The sequence below is a fragment of the Chlorocebus sabaeus genome, chromosome 1 (genome assembly GCF_047675955.1).
Source record: "Chlorocebus sabaeus isolate Y175 chromosome 1, mChlSab1.0.hap1, whole genome shotgun sequence".
NCBI lineage: Eukaryota > Metazoa > Chordata > Mammalia > Primates > Cercopithecidae > Chlorocebus > Chlorocebus sabaeus.
Window position 1 is genome coordinate 90,703,174 of NC_132904.1, and position 26,128 is coordinate 90,729,301.

The 26,128-nt window shown below is 41.6% G+C and overlaps 1 protein-coding gene across 1 annotated transcript in view; it reads left to right on the forward strand.

Annotated features, from left to right (window-relative positions):
• PANX1 (pannexin 1) overlaps positions 1 to 26,128 on the forward strand; it is a 63,278-nt gene that overhangs the window by 26,352 nt on the left and 10,798 nt on the right. Inside the window, exon 2 of the mRNA XM_008020554.3 lies at positions 12,309 to 12,448. Within this exon, the coding sequence (XP_008018745.3) occupies positions 12,309 to 12,448 (140 nt within the window). The remainder of the gene's footprint in view (positions 1 to 12,308; positions 12,449 to 26,128) is intronic.

Genomic DNA, 26,128 nt, shown 5'->3' on the forward strand with positions numbered 1-26,128 from the left:
CACACTTTTGAGAGTAAAGGGTCATGATCTCTGCAACTAACTCTCAAGTGGTTCAGAAAAGTAAAGGATATATTATATACGCATAGAGAGAGAGGGTGTGTGGCAGAGTGTTAACACTGGTTGAATTTAAGTGCTAGGTATATCAGATTTCATTGTAATAGTCTTGTAATCTTTTGGTAGGTCTGAAAAAATTTTCAAAATAAAATATTCAATTTTAAAAAGATGAAGTAAATAGAGCAAAATGTCAGTATTGATTTAAACTCTTAAGTGTCTGTTACATTATTTTCTGTATGTTTGAAAATCTGTATTTATCATCTGTAATCTGATGACAAAAGTAAAAAATATATATTTAAATACATCCAGTACTTTCATCTTAATATACCATTGAGTTCTTCTGATGCCTTTTTTCCCTGGTACCCAGGTCATGAACTTTTTTTTCCACTAGACAGTGGTGACATTTACATTGGAATTATATGGGTTTTTTGTGTGGTTTAGACCTTGTGGGTGTGCGAGGGACTGGACTTGCTAACACAGGGAGGAAACCCCTTAAACTGCTACTTGTCTCGTCTGTTGGTTCTTGTGGGTGTCATCCTGTCTTCGTGGTTGATTGTGGCTGTCATCTGCAGCCCAGCCTCCTCATTTCTGTTCCTGCATGTAGCAGGCTGCGTTGCTCACACCATCATTCCCAATTAAATTAGATAAGCCTTGTAGGTTGCCTTCTGAGGCCCAGCAGCATGGTCGTTTGTTCTCTTTGACTGTGGGGTTGAGTGGTCACACCCTGGACCATGCGTTTGGCTGGTACAGACTATTAATTCTTCCCTCCGTCTGGTGAGGGCATTGCTGTCTTGACAGTGCCATGTCTAATCTATTGGACTCACAGGGGCAAACCATTCATTCTAAAATGCCCTGGAGTTATTTGTTGCTCTATTCAACAGGAATGGGGAGGGACACATCTGGGTCTTCTTGTAACTCATTTAAAAGGAAACATTTGATGATGCCCAGCTTTAGCTAAGGAGCAGTTGTTAGCCCTGATGTGTTTTCTTTAAAAGCCAGGCTTAGCTGTGGGAAAGACAGACCTGGTGAACCAACGTGGTTTAAAGGAAAAAAAAAAAAAAAAGGGAGTATTTCAATTCCATTTTTTAGTTTGGGCTGCAGAGGGTACTTATATTTTCTCACTGGTTTAAAACATGCATGTACTTCAGAGTCAGTTCCTGCAGAGGAAAAGTGAAGGCAGTAATGGACAATTTGGGACTTCCAGAATGTATTTAATTTCATGTGTTTGAAGCTAAAGATGGGTTTGGATTGAAGTCTGCTGGAAAGGTAAAAGGAGAGGAATTTGGCTTGTTTTTAGTAAGAGAAGTTATTCTGAGATTCTTGTAACATTACTGTATTTTATGATAGTTGGGAACTATAAGTATTGGGCCAGAATATCCTTCAGGGCAAACGTCATTTGGTCTTATTATGTTGGGGTTAGAGGTACTTTAAACAAATTCAGACCTGTTTCATCCTTCTGAGTGCTTGTTGCTTTTCTGTGTTTGTTTTCAGAGCTGACCACTGTCTATCTCTTCTCTACACCACACATTCAGGATCCTCTTTGTATGATTTTTCTCACTGAGAATTTGTAATAAAGTAGTTTTCAGATCTTTTGGCAACGTTAAAATACAGCCAGACCTTTCAAGTTTGGTGCTTTAGGGGTTGTAATATAATCTACTTGGATCCCATATGTATGGGGTGTGTGGGTCTACAATTTATATTAAGGTGAATTAAACCAATTTTTTGTTTTATAAAGTAACAACATTTTGCAGACTTTTAAAGTAGTGTGTATATGCTAATGATTGTACTTGATATAATCATTATCATATTCTCTGTTTTCCCTTTGTGCCTCCAGAACAGCAACCCCAGGATTTTCTCTCCTGGCTCCTTCCTTCTCATCCTTCCATCTCTGACCCAAATTTCTTTAATAATTTATGCTTTTCACCTCCTCTTCCTTGTGTTTAGAAGGTAGAGAGAGCTGAGTTGACATCCCAGCTTCACAACCCACTAGCCATGAGATCACAGTGCCTCACACCTCACTTTCCTCACCTGTAATATGGGGGTGAGGAGAGGTTCTAAGATGGCCAAATAGGAACAGCTCCAGTCTGCATCTCCCAGTGTAAGCTATGCAGAAGACGGGTGACCACTGCATTTCCAACTGAAGTACTGGGTTCATCTCACTGGTGCTTGTTGGACAGTGGGTGCTGCCCAGGGAGTGTGAGCTGAAGCAGGGCAGGGCATCGTCTCACCTGGGAAGTGCAAGGGGTCAGGGAAATCGCTTTCCTAGCCAGGGGAAGCCATGACAGACGGCACCTGGAAAATCGGGTCACTCCCACCTTAATACTGCGCATTTCCAACGGTCTTAGCAAACAGCATGCCAGGAGATTATATCCCATGCCTGGCTCGGAGGGTCCCATGCCCACAGAGCCTCGCTCACTGCTAGCACAGCAGTCTGAGATTGAACTGCAAGGTGGCAGCAAGGCTGGGTGAGGGGCACCTGCCATTGCTGAGGCTTGAGTAGGTAAAGAAAGCGGCTGGGAAGCTCGAACTGAGTGGAGCCCACAGCAGCTCAAGGAGGCCTGCCTGCCTCTGTAGTCTCCGCCTCTGGGGGCAGGGCATAGCTGAACAAAAGGCAGCAGAAACTTCTACAGACTTAAATGTCCCTGTCTGACAGTTTTGAAGGGAGTAGTGGTTCTCCCAGCACGGAGTTTGAGATCTGAGAACAGACAGACTGCCTCCTCACGTGGGTCCCTGACCCCCAAGTAGCCTAACTGGGAGGCATCTCCCAGTAGAGGCCAACTGACACCTCATACGGCCGGGTGCCCCTCTGACATGAAGCTTCCAGAGGAACGATCAGGCAGCAACATCTGCCTTTCTGCAATATTTGCTGTTCTGCAGCTTCGGCTGGTGATACCCAGGCAAACAGGGTCTGGAGTGGACCTCCAGCAAACTCCAACAGACTTGCAACTGAGGGTCCTGACGGTTAGAAGGAAAACTAGCAAACAGAAAGGGCATCCACACCAAAACCGCATCTGTATGTCACCATCATCAAAGACCAAAGGTAGATAAAACCACAAAGATGGGGAGAAACCAGAGCAGAAGAGCTGAAAATTCTAAAAATCAGAGCGCCTCTTCTCCTCCAAAGGAACACAACTCCTTGCCAGCAATGGAACAAAGCTGGACAGAGAATGACTTTGACAAGTTGAGAGAAGAAGGCTTCAGAAGATCGGTAATAACAAACTTCTCTGAGCTAAAGGAGGATGTTTGAACCCATCGCAAAGAAGCTAAAAACCTTGAAAAAAGATTGGACAAATTGCTAACTAGAATAAACAGTGTAGAGAAGACCTTAGATGACCTGATGGAGCTGAAAACCATGGCACGAGAACTACGTGATGCATGCAAAAGCTTCAGTAGCTGATTCGATCAACTGGAAGAAAGGCTATCAGTGATTGAAGATCAAATAAATGAAATGAAGTGAGAAGAGAAGTTTAGAGAAGAAAGAGTAAAAAGAAATGAACAAAGCCTCCAAGAAATATGGGACTATGTGAAAAGACCAAATCTATGTCTGATTGGTGTACCTGAGAGGGACAGGGAGAATGGAACCAAATTGGAAAACACTCTTCAGGATATTATCCAGGAGAACTTCCCCAACCTAGCAAGGCAGGCCAGCATTCAAATTCGGGAAATACAGAGAATGCCAAAAAGGTGTTCCTCGAGAAGAGCAACTCCAAGACACATAATTGTCAGATTCACCAAAGTTGAAATGAAGGAAAAAAGGTTAGGGCAGCCAGAGAGAAAGTTCAGGTTACCCACAAAGGGAAGCCCATCAGACTAAGAGCAGATCTCTCAGCAGAAACTCTATAAGCCAGAAGAGAGTGGGGGCCAATATTCAACATTCTTAAAGAAAAGAATTTTCAACCTAGAATTTCATATCCAGCCAAACTAAGCTTCGTAAGTGAAGGAGAAATAAAATCCTTTACAGACAAACAAATGATGAGAGATTTTGTCACTACCGGGCGTGCCTTACAAGAACTCCTGAAGGAAGCACTAAATATGGAAAGGAACAACCGGTACCAGCCACTGCAAAAACATGCCAAAATGTAAAGACCATTGATGCTGGGAAGAAACTGCATCAACTAACGAGCAAAATAACCAGCTAACATCATAATGGCAGGATCAGATTCACACATAACAATATTAACCTTAAATGTAAATGGGCTAAATGCTCCAATTAAAAGACACAGACTGGCAAATTGGATACAAAGTCAAGACCCATCAGTGTGCTGTATTCAGGAGACCCATCTCATGTGCAGAGACACACATAGGCTCAAAATAAAGGGATGGAGGAAGATCTACCAAGCAAATGGAAAACAAACAAAAGCAGGGGTTGCAATCCTAGTCTCTGTAAAACAGACTTTAAACCAACAAAGATCAGAAGAGACAAAGAAGGCCATTACATAATGGTAAAGGGATCAATTCAACAAGAAGAGCTAACTATCCTAAATATATATGCACCCAATACAAGACCACTCAGATTCATAAAGCAATGAATTCAGGAGCTGGTTTTTTGAAAAGATCAACAAAATTGATAGACCACTAGCAAGACTAATAAAGAAGAAAAGAGAGAAAAATCAAATAGATGCAGTAAAAAATGATAAAGGGGATATTACCACCGATCCCACAGAGATACAAACTGCCATCAGAGAATACTATAAACACCTCTATGCAAATAAACTAGAAAATCTAGAAGAAATGGATATATTCCTGGACACATACACCCTCCCAAGACTAAACCACGAAGAAGTTGAATCCGTGAATAGACCAATAACAGGCTCTGAAATTGAGGCAATAATTAAGAGCCTACCAACCAAAAAAAGTCCAGGACCAGATAGATTCACAGCTGAATTCTACCAGAGGTACAAAGAGGAGCTGGTACCATTCCTTCTGAAACTATTCCAATCAGTAGAAAAAGAGGGAATCCTCCTTAATTCATTTTATGAGGCCAGCATCATCCTGATACCAAAGCCTGGCAGAGACACAACAAAAAAAGAGAATTTTAGACCAATATCCCTGATGAATATCGATGCAAAAATCCTCAGTAAAATACTGGCAAACCGAATCCAGCAGCACATCAAAAAGCTTATCCACCACGATCAAGTTGGCTTCATCCCTGGGATGCAAGGCTGGTTCAACATATGCAAATCAGTAAACATAATCCATTATATAAACAGAACCAAAGACAAAAATCACATGATTATCTCAATAGATGCAGAAAAGGCCTTTGACAAAATTCAACAGCCCTTCATGCTAAAAACTCTCAATAAACTACATATTGATGGTACATATCTCAAAATAATAAGAGCTATTTTTGACAAACCCACGGCCAATATCATACTGAATGGGCAAAAACTGGAAGCATTCCCTTCGAAAACTGACACAAGACAGGGATGCCCTCTCTCACCACTCCTATCCAACATAGTATTGGAAGTTCTGGCCAGGGCAATCAGGCAGGAGAAAGAAATAAAGGGTATTCAATTAGGAAAAGAGGAAGTCATATTGTCCCTGTTTGCAGATGACATGATTGTATATTTAGAAAACCCCATTGTCTCAGCCCCAAATCTCCTTAAGCTGATAAACAACTTTAGCAAAGTCTCAGGATACAAAATCAATATGCAAAAATCACAAGCATTCTTATACACCAATAACAGAGAAACAGCCAAATCATGAATGAACTCCCATTCACAGTTGCTTCAAAGAGAATAAAATACCTGGGATTCCAACTTACAAGGGATGTAAAGGACCTTTTCAAGGAGAACTATAAACCACTGCTCAATGAAATAAAAGAGTACACAAACAAATGGAAGAACATTCCATGGTCATGGATAGGAAGAATCAATATCGTGAAAATGGCCATACTGCCCAAGGTAATTTATAGATTCAATGCCGTCCCCATCAGGCTACCAATGACTTTCTTCTCAGAATTGGAAAAAACTACTTTAAAATTCATGTGGAACCAAAAAAGAGCCTGCATTGCCAAGACAGTCCTAAGCCAAAAGAACAAAGCTGGAGGCATCATGCTACCTGACTTCAAACTATACTACAAGGGTACAGTAAGCAAAACAGCATGGTACTGGTACCAAAACCAGAGATTTAGGCCAATGGAACAGAACAGAGCCATCAGAAATAATACCACACATCTAAAACCATCTGATCTTTGACATACCTGACAAAAATGAGAAAAAGGGAAAGGACTCCCTATTTAATAAATGGTGCTGGGAAAACTGGCTAGTCATATGTAGAAAGCTGAAACTAGATCCCTTCCTTACACCTTATACAAAAATTAATTCAAGATGGATTAAAGACTTAAATGTTAGACCTAAAACCATAAAAACCCTAGAAGAAAACCTAGCCAATACCATTCAGGACATAGGCATGGGCAAGGACTTCATGTCTAAAACACCAAAAGCAATGGCAACAAAAGCCAAAATTGAGAAATGAGATCTAATTAAAGAGCTTCTGCACTGCAAAAGAAACTACCATCAGAGTGAACAGGCAACCTGCGGAATGGGAGAAAATTTTTGCAATCTACTCATCTGACAAAGGGCTAGTATCCAGAATCTATAAAGAACTTAAACAGATTGACAAGGAAAAATCAAACTACCCCATCAAAATGTGGGCAAAGGATATGAACAGACACTTCTCAAAAGAAGACATTCGTGTAGCCAACAGACACATGAAAAAATGCTCAACATCACTGGCCATCAGAGAAATGCAAATCAAAACCACAATGAGATACCATCTCACACCAGTTAGAATGGCAAGCATTAAAGAGTCAGAAAACAACAGGTGCTGGAGAGGATGTGGAGAAATAGGAACACTTTTATACTGTTGGTAGGACTGTAAGCTAGTTCACCCACTGTGGAAGACAGTGTGGTGATTCCTCAAGGATCTAGACCTAGAAATACCATTTGACCCAGCCATCCCATTACTGGGTATATACCCAAATGATTATAAATCATGCTACTGTAAAGACACATGCACACCTATGTTTATTGCGGCACTATTCACAATAACAAAGACTTGTAACCAACCCAAATGTCCATCGATTATAGACTGGATTAAGAAAATGTGGCACATATACACCATGGAATACTTACTATGCAGCCATAAAAAAGGATGAGTTCATGTCCTTTGTAGGGACATGGATGAAGCTGGAAACCATCATTCTGAGCAAACTATTGCAAGGATAGAAAACCAAACACCAAATGTTCTCACTCATAGGTGGGAATTGAACAATGAGAACACTTGGACACAGCCTGTCGTGGGGTGGGGGTTGGGGGGGGAGGGATAGCATTAGGAGATATACCTAATGTAAATGATGCGTTAATGGGTACAACACACCAACATGGTACGTGTATACATATGTAACAAACCTGCATGTTGTGCACAGGTACCCTAGAACTTAAAGTATAATAAAAAATAAAACGACAAAATAAAATAAAATAAAATGGGGGTGAAAGTACATAGCAAGGGTTAGTTCTCTTCTTCTGCCTAGGTGCAGGATCTAACCCCATGTTAGTAATGCATGAGAATGAAAGAAAGCATATTAAAAGAGAGGAACCAAAAAAAAAATGGGGGCGTAGATCATAGCAAAAGTAAGCCAGAGGCCTCTGCTGAAGTGGAACAAGAATGGGGAAGCATCCTGCTGTGGTGTCTTTGAGAAACCTCTGGCTTGCTTACCCCAGCCCCAGTCCTATTTCTCTTTAGGCTGTGTTACTCTCTAATCAGCTATAGGTACAGGTCTATGCTACACCAAGAGCCACCTGCACTGCTGCTCAGGCAGAAGGTGTGACCAGCACCCTAGGCTCCAGGTCAAGGCACCTGGAGGAGGGTGGATGGGGAGATGTCTGTGGCATGGATTGCTTATTTGGTGGATGTTGTGGCTACTTCCTCTGGGCCTTGTGAGCACACGTTTTCTCCTGGTGATCTTTTCTTATATTTGGCCAGATGCACATAAATGTAAAGCCCATAGCTGCCTCTGCACTCTCAGCCAAGTGGAAGTAGTATTCTTTGTTGTTCTTGGTATAAACCTGACACTCCTTTCTTTCCTGTACAGTAATAAAAGGCAGTGCATATCTTGCAAAGTCTGTTCCCTAGAAATTGTAGCACACACTTGTTAAGCTGACACACCGTGGTAGACAGCATGGGGCTGTGGCTGGGAATCTCCTGGGATTCTCTTTTCTCAACTATCAAGTTGGACAGTGATATCTTTGGGGGATACTTTAACATTAATTGAGATAGTGTTTATGATAGTACTTTGAAACTTTCAAAGCATCAGACACATGTTACTTGGTACACGATGGTGCATGACATTCAGAGACAGAGAGTATGTCTTGCCTGTAAAACCTTGAGCTAGTACTAGAGGAGATGGGACATATGTGGGTGTCTATGCAACATGGTTCAAAGTGATTATCTGCACATCTCTGATTTAAAGAAAAGCACTGTGGAAAGTCAGTGGGAAGGATGCTTTGTGAAGCGGGTGATGCCTGAACAGTGCTTTGAAAGATGAGCCATTGAGGAAGGTGGTGTGTATGGGGCATTGACTTAACAAGCAGGTACTGGCAACAGGGCCTCCGGGCAGAGGGGATCACGTCAGGCATAGATCTGAGTGCATATCAGGCCTGTACAAGCCACAGCCTTCATTGAGTTGGATTGGAGCATTGATTTGGATTTGTAACCCAGACAGTGGGGAACCACTGAAAAATGTTGAGTCCCAGGAGTGGCAAGATGGAACTGAGCTCTAGGGTGAATAACCTGGCAACAATTTAAACAGGTGGAGAAGGGAGAGACTGGAAGCCCTTCTGACTCAGAGACTACGTGCAAAACACACAAATATCTAATGTGTTTACCTCCCAATATTATCTTGAAGAGTAAATGAGATAGAGGATATGGAAGTACATTTGAAAAAATGCATCCCGATGGTCCCTGTCCCAAGCTTCCTGGCCCCCTGGCAGCAGCTGATCACACTAACCTGCTGCCTTTAGGTGCCTTTAGGCAGCCTGGGTGAAGGTGTGGGCCCAGAGCCTGGCTGTGCCGGTCCCCTGTACCCTCCGGCTTTACCCCCCTCTTCACTCCTGCTCTTTTCTCCCCATTTGTTGCCTGCCCCTCCCTGCCTGGCTCCTGACGTCCTTGACTTTGTTTCCCATTTCTGGCTTGGGAATACCCGATACCTGGGGATTGGTGTGTTTCTTTTTCTAGGTATGCCCTTGACCCTTCCCAGGAAGCTCTCCCCTTCCCGGCCACTTGGAGGAACCACCTACTTAGACCACCCCCATTCCAACAAAGCCCTGGTCCCCAGGAGCTCCTCCAGGGTGGCCTTGCAGTGGTGACTGGCTTAGAGAGGAGTGCTGAGAGAAACTGGGAGTTGGATACAGATTTAAATGAATGCTGCTACCATTCACTAGTTTGGGAAGGGGAGTACTGAACTACTTGGAGCTTTGGTTTACTCCAGGGGAAAAGGAAGATGATGATCTGTCTCTCCATTTGGTTGTGAGGCTTAAATGAGGTAATGATTTAAAGGGCTGGTTGGTGTCTAGTGAATATGAGTTGCCCACTGCCTTTTCTTCTGACTTTCCATTCCAGATGAAGACTTTTTATTAAGAGCTTCACATGTTTCTGCCCTCCTCTCTCTGTTACATTTTCCTTCTTCCTCTTTTGCAAAAGTTTTGGTATAAAAAGTATAGTTATGGCCGGGCACGGTGGCTCACGCCTGTAATCCCAGCACTTCGGGAGGCCGAGGCAGGCGGATCACGAGGTCAGGAGATCGAGACCATCCTGGCTAATACGGTGAAACCCCGTCTCTACTAAAAATACAAAAAAGTAGCCGGGCCTGGTGGCAGGCGCCTGTAGTCCCAGCTACTGGGGAGGCTGAGGCAGGAGAATGGTGTGAACCCGGGAGGCAGATCTTGCAGTGAGCCGGGATCGTGCCACTGCACTCTAGCCTGGGCAACACAGCAAGACTCCATCTCAAAAAAAAAAAAAAAAAAAAAAAAGGGTAGTTATTTCTGCTCCAGGAGTTTCTACTGCTGCCTTGAGGGGGAGGTCCTCGAGATCCCAATATAGGACTTGAAGCACTCTTTCCTATAGAAAGAATGTTAATAAATGTTGGATACTTGCATTGTGAGGACTTTGCCTAAGGAACATTCTGGGCCAGGCAGGCTTTTGTGAAATCATAACAGCATTATTCATTTTCATGAGTAAGTACTCAGACAGATGTTCCCAAGCAAGCATCTTATCAACAACCTTACCAGAAACCATCCGATTATAACCTGAGGACTGCCTGTCCCCTCGGGTATTTGCTGTTGCCCTCATAAGCCTTGGTAGGTGGTTGGCTTAGGAAGCATTTCACACTGATGCAGGAGCTGTGTGAGCTTAGCCCCAAGTCCTGTGCTGTCCGGACTACTCCTTTTTTTTTTTTTTAAAAAAAATAAAATCTAAGAACTTAAGTTTAATGGGATAAGAGAGTCAGAGGGGGACCTTGAGATATCTTACCTGCCCCCACTCATATTTAAGCCGTTCTTGAATGGCAAGAACTACCCCTTTATAGAACACTTGCTGATGTTTGTGACTTTTCATGATGATTTCCTACAAAGGCTTTTGCTGAGAAGTCCTTTCTTGATGTCTGTGGGTGCACAAGCCCCTGATGGGGAAGAAGTGCTCAGGGTCTTGCCACATACCACTCCTACCACAAGAATACACTCTCCTGACAACATCCCCACCACTTATGTCTTGTACCATAAGCATAAAGGCCACCCCCTCCCCAGGCAAAGATGAGTGTTGAGGCCTTTTATGTGCCAGGGATTAGGGAAGTCCAGTTCGGTATCTTTCCACTGTCCCTATCCCTGCTCCATAGGGTGGGAAGGGAGAATGGTAGGCACATCCCAGTCTTTAAGGCAATACGAGAATCCGCTTGTTACTTCATCTAGAAAAATGTAACATTAATTCAGCAACTTCTGGGAACCAGACACCCTAGCAAGTGCTGCAGCAAGTTTTTGATTTTTTTTTTTTGTAGTCACCACAACAAATCTGTAATGTGGATACACTATTAATGTCATTCCTATTTTAGAGATCCCAGGCTTTGGAAAGTTAATGACTTACCAGCTGTGACTCACCCTGCTGAGAGTGGCAGAGTCAAATTTAAATATGACTCACTTCAGAGCCCAGTCACTGAGCACACTCCCAGGCTGTGTTGGATGTGGAAGAGAGTGTGCCTGTCGTGGAGCCTTAGCTCTGACCCCTATGCCTGCGACACACACACCCTTGAATGTGCCAGGTGGGGACAGGGGATCAGGGCCTTGCCAGGCAAGGCTTAGCGCCAGCACCTGTGCTACTACTGGTGGGAACGGTAGGACACAGCTCTGCCTGAGCCTTATGATCCTATTGGTCAGTTTCCCTCCATGGCCTGTGTGTGTCAGGAGCACAAAGAGTCTTCCAAATGATAGGTTTTACAGATGTGACAGTAGCATCTGCAGAGAGATGTAGTCTTCAGTTTACAGAGGAGAAAACCAAGTCCCAGAGTCCCTTCCCAGAAGAGCGAGTAAACGGCAGAGCCCTGACAGGACCCAGGTCTTCCCATTCCCCATCTAGCGCCCATCTGCTGTTGGGAGGTTTGCGGTCTTGAGCATTTCCCTTCCTGATGTAAACCACTTGGGCTGCAGTTTAGGCCTGTTTCTTCTTTAGTGTTAGAGGAGGTAGAAAACCACTGATTTCCCATCCAGTGTTCTATTACCAAATGTTCCCTTCAGCTTTCTCTTCCTCAGGCTAATAGTTCTTTGCTTCTTTGTTCTAAAAGAACTTTTTTTTAGTCCAATTTTCTGCATTCAGGTGTCTCACTGGCCCTCCCACATAACCTTTCCTTTTTCTCAATCCTTACTCCAAACTAAACCACCTCTCTGTACGCTTGCCTCATGCATTTTAGGTCTGGTTCTTTTCCTGCTTCCTTTTTCTTTGTATGGTAGTTCTACTTCTTTTAAGAATTTTTCCCCAACTGAGGCCAAGCTGCCATCATGACCAGTGTTGGCCAAAACCAGTCTGCGATCTTTTGTTTTGATAAGAACTTTGGGTATTTATTTTTAGTTCTGTCCTAATGTCTCCACCTCCTGTCCTGGTGCTCCCTAACTTAGACAAAACTAAAAAACTAGAAACATGTGACATGGGGACAAGGGTCCAAGTAACTGTGTCTTCATTCATTGGAAACTATCTGTTTTGCTTTTCAGGTACACAGATAAGCTGTTTCTCTCCAAGTTCTTTCTCCTGGCGTCAGGCTGCCTTTGTGGATTCATATTGCTGGGCTGCTGTTCAGCAGAAGAACTCACTGCAGAGCGATTCTGGAAACCTCCCACTGTGGCTGCATAAGGTAAAGGGAGACATTTCCAAATAGAAACCGTTTGCTTTATAGATAAGGAAACTAAGTCCCAGGGAGACTGCCAAAGACCACACAGATATTGTAGCCAACCAGGGCTGTATCTCGATGTAAAACTGTAGCACCTTATAGTCAAAAAGAACCTCTGAGATGACTTGGTGTAGGCACTGTCATTTAGCACAATGGGGCAATGGAAGTGTTCTTTGGGTTTTAGCTCTGTAACAGCAGGCACCTTCTGTGTCTTGTCACCTTTATATCATAAAGCCCAGCAGGATGTGTGGCCCATAGTAGGTTCTTAGTAGATTTTGAGTGGCAGAGCTAGGATTCATGCATAGCTTCTCAGCTAGCGCCTTTTATACCACACACAGGGTCTCTTGCAGAAAGTAAGGACTGACCTAGAGTTCAGTTGCTTCTAGGTGATATGTTACTGGAGCATCAAAAAACCTAGTGATGAGGCCCTATGGGGGTATTGGCTGTATCACTGCTTTTGGAATGGATCTGTTTGCTTTTGATAGATCCAGATACTGCAGGGAAGGGGAGATTACTACACAAGAGACACCAATGTCTGGGTTCCACTTCCCATAGAGAAGGGCAGTCAGGCGCTCTGTCGTCAGGGAAGTGGTGGTTTGTGCTTGCAGGTGGCAGGGGATGTAGCGAGGACCTTAGGCAGCAGTTGACAAATTTGTGCAGAAGAATGTTCTCTGAGTTATGAAGAGACTGCATTAGGTCTTCTCTGTGCTTATGAAAGTAGGACTTTGTTTCAGCCTGTCATTAATTTCAACCACTGTTTCTTTTGTCCATTGTGAAAACAAATAGAATGTGTATCTTCTGGTATTCATTTCTGCTGAACAAAATACAGAATTTTAGCTTTTGAAAACCCAAAAGCCAAAGTTTGACTCTCTTCTGCTTTGATCTGCTGCCAGACACACCATCAGCATCCTTCTTCATAAAAGGAATGATTTAAGGGAGCTATGACTCAGGCTTGTTCTCCCTCTTGTTTGTTTATAGTTGACCCTTGAACAACACAGGGGTCAGGGGCACTGGCTCTCTGCAAAGTCACAAATTTGTGTGTAACATTTGACTCCCCCAAAACTTAACTACTGATAGCCTACTGTTGACTAGAAGCCTTACTAATAACAGAAACAGTCAACACATATTTAATATGTTATGTGTATTATATATTGTATTCTTACAATAAAGTAAGCTAAAGAAAAGAAAATGTTACTAAGAATATTATAAGGAAAAGAAAATATATTTACAGTTGGTGCAAAAGTAATCATGGGTTTTGCCTTTAAAAGTAATTGCAAGGTGGGCGAGGTGGGCGGATCACCTGAAGTCAGGAGTTTGAGACCAGCCTGGCCAACATGGTAAAACCCCGTCTACTAAAAATACAAAAATTAGACAGGCATGGCTGGGCACGGTGGCTCATGCCTGTAATCCGAGCACTTTGGGAGACTGAGACGAGCAGATCACTGGAGGTCAGGAGTTCGAGACCAGCCTGGCCAACATGGTGAAACCCTGTCTCTACTAAAAATACAAAAATTAGCTGGGCATGGTAGCAGGCGCCTGTAATCCCAGCTACTCAGGAGGCTGAGGCAGGAGAATCGCTTGAGCCCGGGAAGTGGAAGTTGCAGTGAGCCTACATCGTGCTGTTGCACTCCAGCTTGGGCAACAAGAGTGAAACTCCATCTCAGAAAAAAAAAAAAAAAAAGATTAGCCAGGCATGGTGGTGCATGCCTATAGTCCCAGTTACTCAGGAGGCTGAGGCAGGAGAATCACTTGAATGCGGGAGGTGGAGGTTGAAGAGAGAAGAGATCACACCACTATCACTCCAGCATGGGAGACAGAGTGAGACTCCAAAAAATAATAGTAATTAAATAAATATATAAAAGGAATAGCAAAACCCACAATTACTTTTGCTCCAACCTAATATTTATTAAGTGGAAGTAGAACATCATAAAGGTCTTCATCCTCATTGTCTTTATGTTGAGTAGCTAAGGAGGAGGAGGAAGAGGAGGAGAGGTTGTTCGTGCTGTATCAGGAGTGGTAGAGGCAGAAGAAAAGCCCCATAAAAGTGGGCCCGTGTAGTTCAAATTCATGTTGTTCAAGCGTCAGCTGTATTGCTTGCCATTTTGCATAGTGGTACCCTATAGTGACTCTTTTCTTCATTTAGGTCGGGCTTTTCTCTTTATTTTCAGCCAGAGGTGGGTTCTTGTCAGCTTTGCATGGTTTAGTAGCCAAGGCAACATATAATAGGACTTGCAGTGTGAATGGCCACAGTTCTAAAGTTTAACAGCTTGCTTTGTAAATCCAAATTTTTACTGTAGTTTCAGTTCGTTTGTTATAGTGTTCTCATGAAAATGAAGAGTTTTAATGAGTCACTGGGCTGGCTTTGATGGATCCACAGGAGAATTGTCTAATGTAAGAGTTGGCAGGCGTGTTAGTAATTATTTTAGAGCAAGAATAAACTAACAGATATTTTATCCAGATGCCTTTTACATTTAAGGGTAAGGGAACTTTGAGGGATCTAGCCTAAAGGTCATAGGACTTGTTGCTGACTAACACACCAGAGCTCAGATCTTCAGACATCTAGCCCGTTGCTCTTCTAGTCAAGGAAGGGGAAATGTGGAAACAGTATGGGTAGCCAAATCTTAAGTTACCTGGTACTGATGAGAGATTAAGAAGCCCTCTTTCTGGCAGTGGAAGACTGCTTGTTTGAATGGAGGTTCATCTGAGTTTCTCAGCAGAGCTCTTGCCAGATTCACAAGGCTGGGGACCGAAATTGAAGTCAGGACCTGCCACGTTGGAAGGACCCTTATTAGCACTCCTTGGCATTTGCTTGGGACTCTGAAAGACTGTTCTTTGAGAACAAGGGGCAATCCAGAATTAATCTAGCTCCCATAGGGACTAGAGTCCTGATTTAAATCATTGCAATAGCAGTTGAGTGACAGAGATCAGGGATTGCCAGTGTGTGGTCTACTTGCCTGCCAGAAGTAAAAATAAATCGTTTCTGGAGGATTTTCTGGGTGTAATTATCATCCATCTTTTTTTTTTCTTTTTTTAAATTGTTTTTCTCTTCTTTTTTTTTGAGACAGGGTCTCACTTTGTCACCCAGGCCGGAGTGCAGTGGCACAAACATGGCTCACTGCAGCCTCAACCTCCTGGTTGTAAGGCGATTCTTCTGCTGCAGCCCCCCAAGTAGCTGGGACTACAAGCATGCACCACTACACCTGGCCAATTTTTGTATTTTTTGTAGAAATGGTCTCAAACTCCTGAGCTGAAGAGATCCACTCATCTTGGCCTTCCAGAGTGTTGGGATTACAGGCGTGAGCCACCACACCTGGCTTATTGTTATTTTTAATTTTTATGGTTACATAATAGTTGTATATATTTGTGGAATGCATGTGATATTTTGATATAAGCATACAATGTATAATGAGCAAATCGGGGTAATTGGGATACCCATCACCTTAAACATTTATCATTTCTTTATGTTAGCAACTTTCTGATTCCATTCATATAGTTCTTTTGAAATATACAGTAAATTATGAACTATAGTCAGCTTGCTATCTAAACCTAGATCTTATTCCTTTTATCTAACTGTATACTTACACCCATTAACCATTCTCCCTTTCCACTACCCTTCCCAGCCTCTGGTAACCTTCACTCCATTCTTTATGAGATCAGTTTTTTTAAGCTCTCACGTAAGTGTGAATGTGGAGTACTTATCTGTGCCTGGCTTATTTCGCTTAACATGACATTGTCCAGATCCATTCATGTTGCTGAATTTAACAGGATATCATGTTTTTTTAATAGCTAAATAATATTCCATTGTGTATATGTACCACATTTTCTTTATTCATTCATTGGATGATGGACACTTAGGTCAATTTCCATATCTTTGCTATTGTGAATAGCTCTGCAATAAACATGGGAGTGCAAATAACTTTGATATTCTATTTCCTTTCTTTTGGATATATACCCAGCAGTGGGATTACTGTATCATATAGTAGCTCTGTTTTTAGTTTTTTGAGGAACCTCCATATCGTTTTCCATAGTGGCTATACTACTTTATATTCCTACCAAGAGTATGGAATGTTCCCCTTTCTACACATCCTCACCAGCATTCATTATTTTTTGTCTTTTCGATAAAAGCCATTTTACCTGGAGTGAGATGATATCTCATTGTGATTTTGATTTGCATTTCCCTGATCAATGATGTTGACCATTTTTTCATATACCTGTTTGCCATTTGAATTTCATCTTCTGAAAAATGTCTATTCAGATTTTTTGCCCATTTTTAAGGTTTTTTTTTTTTTTGATACTGAGTTGTTTGAGTTTCTTACATATTCTGGTTGTTAATCCCTTGTCAGATGGATAGTTGGCAAATATTTTCTCCCATTTTGTGGATTGTCTCATTATGTTAATTGTTTCCTTTGCTGCATAGAAGCTTTTTAGCTTGAAGTGATCCTTCTTGTCCATTTTTGCTGTGGTTGCTTGTGTTCCTGAGGTCTTACACAAGAAATTGCTTATCCAGACTCACGTTCTGGAGTGTTTCTCCAGTGTTTTCTTCTAGTAATTTCATGGTTTTAGGTCTTGTATTTAAGTCTTTAATCTATTTTGGTTAGATTTTTGTATATGATGAGAAATAGGGATCTGAGTTCAGTCTTCTGCATATGGATACTCAGTTTTCCTAGCACCATTTATTGAAGAGACGGTCATTTCTGTATTGTATCTTTTTGGCACCTTTGTTAAAATAAATTGACTATAAATGAGTAGATTTATATCTGGGTTCTCTATTCTGTTTCCTTTGTCTGTGTGTCTGTTTTTATGCCAGTGCTATGCTATTTTGGTTGCTATGGCTTTGTGATATAACTTGATATTGTGATGCCCCAGCCTTGTTCTTTTTGCTCAGAATTGCTCAGACTACTGTGGGTCTTTTGTATTTCCATATACATTTTAGGATTGTGTTTTCTATGAAGAATGTCATTGATATCTTGATACATTTATCAGTAACTTGCTTTGGGTAGTGTGAACATTTTAACAATGTTAATCCTTCCAATTCATGAACATGGAATATCTTTTAATTCATTTATGTCCTCTTCAATTTCTTTGATTAGTGTTTTATAGTTTTTATTGTAGAGATCTTTCACTTCTCTGTTGAGGTTTATTCCTAGGTATTTTATTTATAGCTATTGTTAACTTACTTTCTTGGTTTCTTTTTCAGATTGTTTGCTATTGGCATATAGAAATGCTTGTGATTTTTGTATGTTGGTTTTGTATCCTGAAACTTCAGTGATTCATTTATCAGTTGTAATAGTTTCTTAGTGAAGTCTAGATTTCTCTCTCTATAAGATCATATTGTCAGCAAGCAAGGATAATTTGATTTCTTCCTTTCCAATTTGGATGCCCTTTTCTTTCTCTTGTTGAATTACTGTGACTAGGACTTCCACTACTATGTTGAATAAAAGTGTTAAAAGTGGGCATCCTTGTCTTCTTCTATATCTTAGAGGAAACGATTTCAGTTTTTCCCCATTCTTTGTGACACTAGCTGTGTTATAAATGGTCTTTAATATATTGAGGTGTGTTCCTTCTATACTCAGTTTGTTGAGGGTTTTTATCATCAGGGAATGTTGACTGTTACTGAATGCTTTTTTGGCATCTATGGAAATGATCATATGGTTTTTGACCTTCATTCTGTTGATGTGATGTATCAAATGTATTGATTTGCATATGTTGAACTATCCTTGCATCCCTAAGATAAATCCCACTTGGTTGTGATGAATGATCTTTTTAATGTGCTACTGAATCCGTTTGCTGAATCATTTTATTGGGGATTTTTATATCTATGTTCATCAGAGGTATTGGCTTGTAATTTTCTTGTGTCTTTGTCTGATTTTGGTGTCATGGTAAGACTGGCTTTATGAAATTATTCCCTCCTCAAAGGACAGTTTGGAATTATTCCCTCCTCAGTTTTTTTGAATACTTTAAGTAGGATTGGTATTAGTTCTTTTTTAAAAGTTTGGTAGAATTTAGCAGTGAAGCCATCAGGTCCTGGGCTTTTCTTTGATGGGAGACTTATTATTACCTATTATTACTGCCTCTCCCTTGTTACTTGCTATTGGTCTATTCCGGTTTTGTATTTCTTCATGGTCCAATCTTAGTAGGTTGTATGTGTCTAGAAATTTATCTATTTTTTTTTTAGGTTTTGCAATTTATTGGCATATAGTTGCTCGTAATAGTCTTTAGTGATCCTTTGAATTTCTGTGGTATGAATGATGTCTCCTTTTTTGTCTCTAATTTTATTTATTTGGTCTTTCTCTTTTTTAAGTCTGTCTAAAGGTTTGTTGATTTTGTTTATCTTTTCAAAAAACCAACTTTTAAATTTTATTGATTTTTGTATTTTTTTTAAGTTTCAATTTTATTTATTTATGCTCTTTAATAGTCTACTGAATTTGGGTTTGGTTTGCTCTTGCTTTTCTAATTCTTTAAGATCTATCATTAAGCTGTTTGAAGTCTTTCTACTTTTTTGATGTAGGTGTTTATTGCTTTAAACATCCCTGTTAGTACTGCTTTTGCTATATCCAGTAGGTTTTGGTATGCTGTGTTCTCATTTTCGTTTGTTTCAAGAAATTTTTAAACTTATTCTTAATCTCTTCATTGACCCAGTGGTCATTCAGGAGCATATTAATTTCCATGTGTTTGTGTAGTTTCCAGAGTTTCTCTTGTCATTGATTTCTGACCTTGTGGTCAGAAAAGATACTTTTATGATTTCAATTATTTTGAATTATTTGAGACTTGTTTTGTGGCCTAACATATGGTTTATCTGTGAGAATGTTTCATTTGCTAAAGAGCAGAATGTTCTGCAGCTATTGGATGAAATGTTCTGTAAATGTCTGTTGGGTTTATTTGGCCTACAGTGTAGCTTGAGCCTGATATTTCTTTATTTTCTGTCTAGATGATCTACTCAATACTGAAAGTCGGGTGTGAAGTTCCCAACTATTACTGTATTGGGGTTTATCCCTCTTTAGCTCTAATAATATTTTCTTTATATATCTGAGTGCTCAGCATTGGGTGCTTATACATTTACAATTGTTATACCCTCTTACTGAATTGATCCCATTATCATTATATAATGACTTACTTTTTATCTTTTTACAGTTTCTGTCTTGAGATTTATTTTATCTGATATATGTATAGCTATTCCTGTTCTTTTTTGGTTTCTGTTTGCATGGAATGTATTTTTCAGCCCTTCATTTTCAGCCTATATGTATCTTTATAGGTGAAGTGAGTTTTTTGTCAGCAGCATATGGTTGGGTTTTTAATCCAGTGAGCCATTCTTTCTCTTGATTGAAGAATTTAGTTCATTTACATTCAGTGTTATTATTGATAGATAAGGGCTTACTACTGCAATTTTGTTATTTGTTTTCTGGTTGTTTTGTAAGTTTCTCTTTTTTTCCTTTTTCTCTGTCTTCCCTTGTGTATAAGCGATTTTTTGGTAGTATGTTTTAGTTTCTTGCTTTTTATTTTTTGTGTATCTATCATAGGCTTTTACTTTGTTTGCCATAAGGCTACACACGAGGCTGTGATTGGAATTAAGTTATCTTCATTTTAAAATAATTGGTTATGCGGTTGGGCATGGTGGCTCAAGCCTGTAATCCCAGCATTTTGCGAGGCCGAGACGGGCAGATCACCTGAGGCCAGGAATTCAAGACTAGCCTGACCAACATGGAGAAACCTTGTCCCTACTAAAAATACAAAATTAGCTGGGCATGGTGGTGCATGCCTGTAATCCTAGCTATTCGGGAGGCTGAGGCAGAAGAATCGCTTGAACTTACCAGGAGGCAGAGGTTGCAGTGAGCTGAGATCGCACCATTGCCCTCCAGCCTGGGCAACAAGAGTGAAACTCCATTTCAAAAAATATAATAATAACTATTATTATTATTGTTGTTGGTTATGTTATTAACCATTTATTTTAAACTGAAGATAACTTAATCCAATTACAATGAAAATTAAAAAACAAGCAAAGAGAAAACTAAAAAATTCTGGACTTTAACTTCATCCCCCCCCCCCTTTCAACTTCTTGTCTCTTTATATCTTTTTATATTGTCTATCTCCTAACAAATTGTTGTAATTACGATTATTTTTGATAGGTTTACTTTAGGGTCTTCATTTTAAGGTATGGGTGGTTTACACAATTACAGTGTTAGAGTATTCTGTATTTGTCTGCGTACTTACTTTTACCAGTGAGTCTGTAATTTTAGATGATTTCTTGTTGCTTATTAGCATCCTTTTCTTTCAGACTGAAGAACTCCCTTTACCATGTCTTGTGAGACAGGTCTAGTGTTGATGAAATACCTCAGCTTTTGTTTGTCTGGGAAAGTCTTTATTTCACCTTTATGTTTGAAGGATAACTTTGCTGGTCATGATATTCTAGGTCGGAAGCTTTTTTCCTTTGGTGCTTTGAATATGTCGTCCCACTCCCTCCTGGTCTGTAAGGTTTCCACTGAAAAGTCTGCTGCCAGATGTCTTGGAACTCTTTTATATGTAATTTGTATCTTTTCACCTGGTGTTTTTGGGATCCTTTCTTTGTCCTTCACCTTTGAGAGTTGGATTATTATATTCCTTGAGGTAGTCTTATTTGGGTTGAGTCTTCTTTGTGTCCTTTAACCTTCTTGTACCTGCATATTATATCAGGCATCTGCCTGGTGCTTTATTTTACTATGACTGAGCCTGATATCTAAGTTGCAAGACAGTATCCTCTGTACTCTTTCCTGTCCTTTCACCAAGTTGAAAGATCTCTCCCCAAGCTGCACTGCTTAGAGTTGGGAGAGGGGTGATGCAGGTGTTCCCCTGGCTGGTACAGTTAGTGTCATATTGGGTCACATCCCAAGCCCACTGTTTCTAAGACCAGTGCAGCACCAGGGCTTGTCCAAGGCCTATAGTTACTATATTCTGATTGGCACTCAGATTTATTTGGGGCCCTAGGTCACTTTAGTCAATTGGTGGTGAAGCCAGCAGGAGTCACGTTTCTCCCACTGGGGCAGAAGATTCCCCTATGGCCCAGGCTGGTCTAAATGCTTCCTTTGTGGGACCTGGCAGAAGTCTGCCTGGTGTTGTGTGTGGCTATGACAAGGTAACACTGAGTTTCAATGCAAAGTCCCATACTCACTTTGCTCTCCCTCCTTCAAGCACGCAGATTCTTTCTCCAGACTGTACTGCCTGGTTTTAGGGAAGGGGTAGTGTAAGCAATGCAAGACCATCCTTCCTACTCTCTTCAATGCCACTTACCATGTTGTGTTAAAACCAGGTACAGTGATTGCTCATCTGATTTTTTGGTTCTTAAGAAGGTACTTTCTTGCCTGGATACTTTATATCTTTTTATATTGTCTATCTCCTAACAGGGGGGTCAATCATTGGAGGGTTCAATTCAGCCATCTTGCTCTGCCTCCTCTTATGTGCTCTCAAATTCTTGCTCAGGTTTTTCATATATGATATTCAGCACTCACTAGGAAATAACTAGGTGTACAAGAAAACCAAGAGAAAAATCAGAAATGGAAACAAACCTGTTGGAGGTTCAGATAGTAGATTGATCAACCGTGCATTTTAACTAATCATTAATAATATATTCAAAGAATTATGATTATATGGAGATTTTTACAGAGAACTGACTGCAAATTGCACCAAAAGAATCAAATAGAAATTCTTGAGCTGAAACATTTAGTCACAGTTGATTTCAGCTAACGTTGATTGATATGCTAGAATGTATGTGCAGTGGCGGAGAGCCACAGATGACATGGTCCCTTCATCAAGGAGCTCATTGTTTAGTGGAAAAATAACCATGGAAGAAGGCAGCAAAAGGGAATAATCAGCTAAATGGTAAAAGGAGAGTGTTTCAAACAGCAGTGAACTGTTAAATGCTGCTGCAGAGAAGCCAATGCAGTCTGGGAGAAATAAAACTTACTGGATTTAATGAAAACATTGGGGATCCAGCAGGAATGATTTTAGTGGAGAAGTGGGAGGCAGATGGCTGTGGTGAAGAGTGAATGGGAGGTAAGGAAATGAAGATGATTAGACAATTTCTTCACAATTTTTTTTTCCTTTTCATAAACTCTCTCTTCCTGATAACCAGAAGAGAGAGGAACAAGCTAGGTGACAACTGGAAGGAAAATACAGGCCCAACAAGCACAAAAAAAGCACTGTCTGGGAGGGTAGGAAGCACTTTCTTGGAGAGGCATGGCCTGCTGGGGAGCAGTGGGCCGTTGATTAACTATGCAGGGTAGGTTAGGTTACAGGGGACTTTGAAAACTAACCAGATAGATGGGCTAAATGCTGGGGACGGCGGGAGCCATTGCAGGTACCTGAGCAGGGTGAACTTGGCAATTCCAAGAGTTAAGCCTTAGTGACGGTGTGCAGGAGGGAATAGAGGCAGGGAGAGCCACTTGGTAAGTACAGAGTGAGGGTTCTCATTAGGGAACAGAAAGGAAAAGAAGCAGTTATGTCTAAGAGGGCAAAGAACAAACAAAAAGCAATACTCTGTGTCTTATTGCTGATTAGAAGATCACACAAAAGGATAGTCAAAAGTGATGTCAAGGGCCTAGACCAGGGGTCAGCAAACTTTTCTGCAGAGGGCCAGATCATAAAGTTTTTTGTCATTGCAGATCACACGGTCACTGTCGCAGCTACTCAGTTCTGCAGAGTAGACATGATCGCTTGTGGCCAGATTTGGCTCAGGGGCAGCAGTTTGCTGATCCTTGGTCTAGAGTGACAGCAGTTGAGGTCTAGGATGACAGCAGAGGAGGTGGGAAGCGCATCTTTTCTAAGGCTCGGGGCATCTTTTCTAAGATATGGAAGTAACAAGATGTACTGATTGGACGTGGGAAGATGAGAGAAAGATCAGGATGAAGGACATGACCAAGGTTTCAGGCACTGGATGGAATGACACCTTCATGACACTTGAAGAAGCAGATTTTGGAGGAAAATCAAAGAGTTCTGCTTGAACACGTTGAATCAGATGCTCCATGGTCCAGAGGGTGTGTTAGGTGGGCAGTGAGATATGGTATCTGGAGATTGCAGGCTAGAGGAGAGCTATAGATATGGCAGATTGTCAGAAAATAGATAGTGTTTAAAGCTATAGGAGTGGATGGGGTTTCTTAGGGGGTGATTATATGTAGACAGGGGCAAGGTCTGAGGGCTGCTCCAACATGGAGAGAGGGTGGGGTAGGACCAGTCAACAGAGGAGACACAGGGGTGATGAGGAAAGTGTTAACAGTGTGTGTATGCTTGAAACGCAGGGTATCTTGTAAAGAAAGTTGGTGTCAATGTAATAACCTGTGTCAAATGCTGCCAAGAGGGTGAGTAAGGTGAGGACTGAGACTTCAGACTGTAAGCTTTATGCAGGCAGAGACCATGACCATGTCTTGTTTATCCCTGTACCCCTGAGACAATGCGTAGTCCATAGTGGGTGCTTGAAGAGTATATGTGGAAGGGAGGAGGGCAGTGAGGTAGCTGTGTGTCCTGTTCAGAACCAGACTTGGTTCTCCAGGAGCATCCTGACAAAGGATGGGGGATTAGAGGCACAGAGTTTATTCAGCACTTCTCAATTTAATTCTGATGCTGAAGTTAGGAGAGTTCAGTTCCTCCAAAAAAGTTATTTAGTGTAATGTTTAAGTCAGCACTGGTATGACACTGGTATGATCAATGGTGTCATTTCTCCCTAACTGACTTTGATTTCTCCCTGTCTTCCTCCTCCCTTTCTCTCCCACTCCGTGCACTACTGATGGCCTCTAAGGAGAGACTGTGAGGCCTTTGGTGGAGATGCAGGTACAGTCAGGGGGGCCGGTAGGTGGTGCTCTAAGACTGCTTGAGAACTGGCTTTTTTTTTTTTCTTTTGAGTGTTCTGTTCCCTTTGTTCAAGTTTAGAATGTAGGAGGCAACTATTAGTAAGATTTCTCTCTGAAACAGGAAAGTCAGTTTTTGACTGAAAAAAAAAAAAACAGTAAGAAAAACAAGAACAAAATTAAGAGAGCGGGCAAATCTTTATTTCTCTTAAGTAGACTCATAGAAACTTGGTTGGAGGAATCCTCTGAGGCTTCCGGACCAGAGGCTTCCAAACCTTAGCGTTGCCAGAGTGGCCTTGTGAAAATTCAGGATCCCGAGGCCATCCAGGCCATTAGGTTGGAGCTTCTATGGGTTAAGGTCAGGAATGTGGTTTTTATCGGCTTCCCAGGAGATTCCGACGTGAGCCTGTCCTGCCGTACAATGTGGGCACCACCCATGTAGACCATTTCTCAAATTCTCTGTGCGTGGATTTTGTTGAACTTCAGGCTCTGATTCATCAGGTCTGATGGGGACCTGCAATTCTGCACTTATAACAGACTCCCAGGTGATAACTGAGGTTCATGGTCTACGGACCACACCACTCTTTAAGAAGCAAGAACGCAGAGCCAGGGTTGGCAAACTACGGCACACATGCTTGAGCCAAATCAGTCCATACCTGTTTTTGTAAATAAAATTTTATTGGAACACAACTGTGCCCCATTTGTTCACACATTATCTGTGGCTGCTTTTGCACCATAATGGCAGAGCTGAGCAGCTGCAACAGAGACCATGTGGCTCTCAAACCTGTAATATTTATTCTCTGGCCCTTTACAAGAAGACCCTATGGACCCTTAATCTAGAATACTCACGCTCTCCCAGATAATCACAAACTGCCTTAAAAGGGAGCTCCTTGCCTTATAGGACAATTCATTGCATTTCATAGATCCGTGGGAAGGCTGTTCCTTGTCACTTGGTTCTGCTTATCTTGGTGGGCATCTTTTCCTCCTTCTGTGAACAGATACTTTGCTCACTGTCTTCTCCAGGGCTCTCCCCATGATAGGTTCCCTTCAACTGCACTTCAGAATGTCACCCAGTGCAAACCACAGCACCTGGGGTGCAGAATAGAAGCCATGCCATCTGTATTTTCTGCCTTCTGTAAGCTTCTCAGGGAGTGCACATTAGCTTTTTGGGGTAGCCATTCACTCATGACTCCCGCTGTCTAGGATTGTCTGTAAGTGTGATATTACCTGAACAGCATATAGCCAGAACAGACATCCTTCATGCATCTTTTTACTCCCCTTCCCCAGTGCAGGATGTTCTTGGTTCACCTACTTCCTAGTTTCTGACCACTTTTGTCCATTTCCTCCAAGATTCTCTTTTTGCCCGACCCTTAAATGTTATAGGGTCTCAGGCCTGTCCATGGTCTTCTCCTTCTGCCCATTCTTCTTGGATTATCTTAACCATACTGTTGGCTTTGACCACATATGTGCCACCAAATCCTGAATTGTACAGCTAGATTATTTTTCTCTACTTTCAGTTATCTACTACACACCAGGGCGTTTTGACTGCAGGTATCTCACGTTCAAAATTTCTCGTCTTCTCAGGTCTGCCTCCCACCTCACTCCTGTCTGCTCTGAATCTGGGACTCTTCATTTATTTCACCTGATGGTTCCAACCCCCATGGCCTTGCATGAGCTGCACACCCAGTGTGATCCTCAGTTCTTCTCCTTTTCCACCCCCCTCTTCTGTGTGGACACTGAACTGTCTTCCCCATCTGTTGCTCTCAGATCTGTCTTCTCTTTCTGCCTCTCTGCCACAGTGACCTCCTGCCTGGTCTCTCTCCTTCCGATGTGT